General features: G+C 36.0%; 1 protein-coding gene across 2 annotated transcripts; it reads right to left on the bottom strand.

The window, feature by feature from the left end:
* Positions 1–777: 777 nt before the first annotated feature.
* On the bottom strand, positions 778–4,327 carry LOC122278045 (L-type lectin-domain containing receptor kinase VII.1-like). 2 transcript variants are annotated; one of them, XM_043088113.1, is made up of 2 exons: positions 3,515–4,327; positions 778–3,448 (listed from the first exon to the last, which is right to left on the bottom strand). In XM_043088113.1, exons 1-2 carry the CDS (start codon positions 4,122–4,124, stop codon positions 2,097–2,099), a joined length of 1,962 nt encoding a protein of 653 aa, XP_042944047.1. In that variant the 5' UTR covers positions 4,125–4,327; the 3' UTR covers positions 778–2,096. The 2 variants fall into 2 exon arrangements, with proteins under 2 accessions (XP_042944047.1, XP_042944046.1); XM_043088112.1 differs by having other exon boundaries at positions 778–1,941; positions 2,062–4,326.
* Positions 4,328–6,420: the final 2,093 nt, after the last annotated feature.

Below are 6,420 nucleotides of genomic sequence, written 5' to 3'. Positions count from 1 at the left end.
CATGCGAGTTTCATGTATAAGCAAAAGTTGATACAACTCATGAGAGGAAAATGGGTCTACCCTTGTAGTAACAGATGTTATAAAAGACTCATAAGGAGACCCGAGACCATTGAGCAGGTAAGTGACTACTTCTTTGTCTGGGAGAAAAGTCCTAGTAGCAGCTAGAGAATCAACGAATAAGCGTACCTTCCCGAAGTATGAAGAAATGGATTGATCTCCTTTGGAGAGGTTTGTAAGTTCAAACCGAATTTGAAACTCCTTTGCTTGAGAGTGTGATGCAAACATAGAAGCAAGAGAGAACCACAACGCTTGGGCTGTTGTGGAAGAAAGGACATGTCCAAGAATGGAGTCGGACAGTGAGGAGAATAGAATGCTTAGCACTAATTGGTCTGTTTGGCGCCATTTAATGAAGGCTGGATTTGGCTTAGGACCAGTTTCGGTAGGCTCAGGTAAGGTTTCAGAGGGCTGGAGTTGAGTCCCATCTACATAGCTAAAGAGGTCTTGACCTCTAAGGTAGGCTGAGATCTGAACCTTCCATTGAAGGTAATTGTCATTGTTGAGTTTGGTGGTGGCGATATGAGGAAAGGAGGAGTTCTGGGCGGATGAGGTAGCCATGTATCAAGGGACGTTAGTCCTCACAGGCTCCTGATACCATGTCAGACAAAATAGAATTTCTGGAATTCAACTTAATTTTCATTGAAGATTTCGTATATATTTATACACAGTGAGTGAAGGAATAAAGGAATATTTTTCTGTTACAGAACTTGAGAGAAAGGCTAACTAATTCTCTACTGTATTATTCTAGAACATTTTTGGTGTCTGCTGTTTGTACATTGAGGGAGCACAGCTACTCTCCTTTGCCTTCGACTGGTGCAGTGCCACATGTGCCTTCTTTGTGTCTGTAAAAATGCTCCATAGGTTCACTGAGTCTAATACCATGCAGAGGAGACGCATTAGAATCCATTAAACAGCCTTGTACTCCATGCTTAATAATCCCACACTTAAAATAGAAAAATGGAAGTCTCTCATCAAGGAATGAGATCCACACTCTACTCCCATGCAGGTTAAGGTGGATGCCTCTCATAAGAGATTTGGTGATATTAATAGAAACTTTAACACGTAGATAAGGCCCCCAACCAACACCATCTTCATCAACATCTACTTCTTCGACATCACCAGCCATCCTGCCAATTTGCACACCTATGTCTCTGGTCATTCCTCCAAGAGGAATAACATGGAATTGAACCCATAATGAATTTTCCTTCGTAAATTCAATATCTTTCAAAGCAAACCTACCATCAAAATTGTTAAGGCAAAGCAGGTGCCTATCGAAACGCAATGGCCCACCTCTTTGGACTTTCTGCATGTCATATCCATTCTAGAACTCAATTCGAAACAAGTTGGTATCAACGTCTCTGAACACCACTTAACCACTTGGTTTTCAGACCTTAAGCATCGCCATCTTGAATAACTCCCTATTAATGCTTCCGTCTGATACAACCAGACCCATTAAACATTGGCTCCAACATCTTCTTACCGTTGCATTATCATTGAGATCAAGAGTTACTTCCTTTTGTTCATCCTCAGTCAAACTGGAGGACTTCAACTTCTTAATAATTGCTTCTGGCATAATCCACCTCTGAACGGACCCCTTCCCCCACACTCCCTACTAAGTCAAGACTAGGAGACAAAACCTTGCCTTCAGCAAGAAAACAAGCCCCAATGAGAGTTAGGAGACCTCAAAAATTAGGTTCTTGGATATTAAAAGCACATTATTGAATTAAACATGCCTCGGCTTGATATATACACCGACTCCAACCGCAATATACACGAATGCACGAATGAGAGAAATAAAAGCTTTCAAATAGCCCCTACCCTCATCACACTCTTGGTCCTCGATTGCCTCAGCAAGTTTGCTAGTAGATCCCCATTCATTTTTCCCTACGAAAGCAATATTCTATGTTTCTTCAAAGCTGATACAAACAGATCAAGATTTTCGACAATTTTCTCGCTCAACAAAATATCCTTATCCATTCATTTTATATATGCAGAATCACTCACCTAACTGACCAAGACAGAGACATCAATGAAGACTGTCAAATATCTTCAAATGTTGGGTGAGATGAAGAGCCAAAATGCATAGAAAACTCGGACGAACCAGATTTCAATCTTTGTATTAAATATGCATCCATATCTTCACTTCCAAGCTCGTCCACCTCATTATTCCCCTCCAAAACTTTCACCACTTGTCTCATGGTTGGCCGGGAACTTGGGTCGGGATATACACACAATAACCCCAAGTGCAGCACCCTGTCGACTTTCTGCTCGTCAAACCCACCTATAGCTCTCAACCTTTCATCCAGGGCATTAAATAGCTGCCCTTGTACCATCAATTGCCATGCCCAATCTACCAAAGGTGGCTTTCCCTCCTCTATAGGCCTCCTCCCACACATGACTTCCAAGATCAAGGCCCCAAATCCGAACACATCAGTTTGAGCAGATGCCCGCCCACTCCTTATCAACTCCGGCGCCAAGTATCCGACCGTCCCGGCCACTCTTGTTATGGTAGCCTCTTGACCATGGCCGTGCATCCGGGCTAGTCCAAAATCCCCTAACCTTCCATTCATGTCCTTGTCAAGCAACACGTTGCTGGCCTTTATGTCTCGATGCAAGACTTTGGATTCCCACCCCTCGTGCAAGTACAAGACTGCTGAAGCCACATCTTTTAAAATCCTTATCCTGTCTTCACAGCTCAACATCTTGTTCTCACAGCATTCGAATACCCACTTGTCCAAGCTTCCATTTTCCATGTAGTCATAGATCAACAAGAAGCTTCCCTTCTCTCTCTTGCACCAGCCTCTCAACCCCACCAAACTTCTGTGCTTCAATCTTCCAAGGCTTGAAATTTCGGCTAGGAATTCTCTCATCCCATCATTTTCATGTGAAATGCATTTCACCGCAATCTTCGCCCCTCCTACCAAAACCCCCTTGTAGACATTCCCATTCCCTCCGGTTCTAATCACATTTTCTTCTGCGAACCCTTCTGTCGCCGCCTCGATTTCTTGGTATGCAATTCTGTGGGGCCAATACTCCAATTCCCATTCTTCCATTTCCGCTCTCTCCCTAGCTTTCCTTCGCTGCCTCTTGATATAAGACACAACAAACAGGTCACAAAGTAAAATAACTATGAAACCTCCCACCGTCATTCCTGCAATAAACCCTTTAGAACGAAATATCTTCCCCTTTGGAAGAACAAACGATGGCAAACCTGTCGTGATCAACTCTTCGCTTAATGAAAAGTTCGAATTACTAAAGCTCCACGCCAAAATCTTGTGACTTTCCATTAACATTCCGGTAGAACTAGTAAAGCCAACATACATTTCGTCTTCAAACACCTTAGAAAGATTAAGAGGAACGTTCAACAAAGGCCTCAGAGGTCTTTTCATGCCTGCAGGAGCCATGGTGACATTAATCAAAGAATCAGAATGGTCAATCCAAACTTGGTAATTTTTACCATTGTTCATCTTCAATTCCTTGAAGGAGTTTGCGTCATCAATATCACTGACGTTGTTGCCTCTTTGGTTGTCGGGCCAGTACCCGGCATCATGTGCTTTGATCGATTTGAGGGAGTTCACATCGATCCCAACATGATTGCCGTTTATGTCATCGAATTCTTCGTTCATAATCACATCAAATTCAACTCCAAAAATATGATCCTCGGGATTCCCGTTGTTGCTGAAGTTCAGAAGTCCAAGATATTCAGTTGAGGACGCGCCTGTGATGCCAGTAAAGGGCACAAAAAGGAAAATTATGCCATGCCCAGGAAGAGTATTCTTGTAAGGAGCCATGGAGAAGATGAAAGAAGTCGAGAAAGGATACACATAAGAAGAGTTTGGCTTTTTTGCGGGAATCTTTTGCGGGTAAAGGGCACGACCCATTGTGAAAGTCGTTCTATTAGTGAGTGTTAGAACGCGAGATTCAACGGTGGCGAATCCATAAAGTAGCATATCGGAAGAGCTGAAGCCGTTGAAGGTGAAATCAACAGCGGAAATGGATCGGAAGAACAGGAAGATGGGCAGCAGAAGAAACATCAGGACAGACTGCATGTGATTATGTTTGTTCATGGTGGCAGTGCTTGAAGAGAGAGAGAGATAAGGAGGTGAGAGGTGGAAAAGAAAGGTTGATAATAGATGACGAGGAAATACTTGGTCAACTTAATTTTGACATTCATGGGGCTAAGATGTAGCTCTGGATCTTTGATTAATTACAACGATGGAAACCTTTTTTATTTTCATCTCTATTTTATGAACTTTTCGGTCAACCCACTTTGAGATATGATCTACAGTCGAAGAGTCGTACAAGGTTCTTTTTCTATGGTAATTAGAAATAAACCCTCAAAAGTTGAACAAAAGTAGTAAAGAATATTAAGATAAAATGAAAAAAGTTATTAGAGTAGAGTGGTAAAGTTGGCGGGGGGCAGTTTGACTCGGGATAAAAATTGGTTTTCTCTGAGTTTAGACTGTAAAAAAAAACACGTGGGCCATAATAATTGTAGTGTGTTTCCCTTTGTACGGCGCCTTCTGTTTTGTCATAAACACGTAATGATTCTTTTGGTAAAACATCCTTATGGAACAAACTATTTTATTTGACGTGTGAGTATGTTACTTGAGAAATTCGTAATATTGAGTGCTTTATTTTTTTTAATATGTCAACAAGTCTAGTCTTTTTATAAGTTGATGACCGATGATGATGTATTTGACAGAACTACTTCCATCTCTTTCTTACTGTATGAAAGTTTGCAGTAGCGTTGCATTATTCTCTACTTTAGTAATGGTAATCTTATCACTAGAGGAAATGATACATCATTCATATGGCTGAGAATCGGACGGACTGGACCAGATAAATCGACCAGATTGGTACTGTTTGGATCGGACCGGACCGGTCTGGTCTATTTTTAGGGACCGAAAGGATTCGGTCCGGTCAAGGTCCGGACCGGACCGGACCGAATATAAATTAAAAAATATATATTATTTATATATATTATTTATATAATAGTTGTATATAATTAATTATATAATTATATATGATATAAAAAAATATTAATAGTCTAATATAGACTATAGTTATACTTATACTAATATAGTTATACTAAATCACTATAACTAATACTTCAACAATAGCTATAGTGACCTATACTAATAGTCTACTATTAATACTAATATACTATTATATAATTTATATAGTTATAATAATCACTATAATTAATACTATGTATAGCTATATAGTATATAGTATATTTATCACTTTAATTAATATAATTTAATTATCACTATACTCATATTTAATGAATATATAAAAATCATTATAGTTAATATTTATATAGTTATACTAAGGCACTGATTTACCATAACTAATATTACTAATATATAGTTATATTAATGGTCTAATACTATTATAATTTATATAGTTATACTAAGCATAATAAGTTAATAACTAAATCACTAGAAATATAACTATATATATTTAGTATGAATATATTATTATACTATTTAATATATAACTATAATATATAGTACTAGTATATATTAATATATTATAAGAGTTATAGTATAAATATAATATATAAATTATAATATACTAAATCACCATAACAGTATAACTAATACTAATATATAGTTATACTAATCACTATAATTAAAACTAATATATAGCCATACAATATACTTATATAGTTGTACTAATACTATTAGTCTATTATATAGTCTAAAACTCAATTCTAATATAGGCTATATAGTTATAACTAATACTAATATTTATATTAATACTAATGATGTAGAATATAGTTATACTAACTAATTGATTCAACATAACTAATATTACTAATATAATATAGCCAAATTGAATTACTAATAGTCTAATACTAATACAATTATATAGTTATACTAATCATAAATTCATAATAACTAAATCATTATAAGTCTATAACTATATATATTTAGTATCAATGTATTACTATATTCTTTAATGTATAACTATTAACTATAATATATAGTACTAGTATAACCGATCAAAAAATATATATAGTATTAGTATATATATTAATGTATTAACATATTATAAAAGTTATAGAATAAATTATAATATATCATATATTTGTAAATTTATAATAGTATTAATATAGTTAGCTTAATATATAATATGTTAGTATTAAATCACTATAATTACATAGAGTATTAGTAATAAGAGTATTACTATTATTTAATACAGTATTACATATAGTATTACTATCATTACATATAGTTATTAGTTATAGTATAGTTATTATTACTAATGGACTAATAGTATTAGCATATTACTAATATATATTTATATATATAATAGTATACTATATGTATATATATTAAATATATTACAATATAA

This window comes from Carya illinoinensis, chromosome 10 (assembly GCF_018687715.1).
Source record: "Carya illinoinensis cultivar Pawnee chromosome 10, C.illinoinensisPawnee_v1, whole genome shotgun sequence".
Classification (NCBI taxonomy): Eukaryota; Viridiplantae; Streptophyta; class Magnoliopsida; order Fagales; family Juglandaceae; genus Carya; species Carya illinoinensis.
The sequence above is the reverse complement of the archived record's forward strand: the minus strand, read 5'-3'. Positions and strand labels throughout refer to the sequence as shown.

Coding starts and splice junctions, on each gene's coding strand:
- LOC122278045 (XM_043088112.1), bottom strand. CDS start 4,124: ATGAACAAACATAATCACATGCAGTCTGTCCTGATGTTTCTTCTGCTG.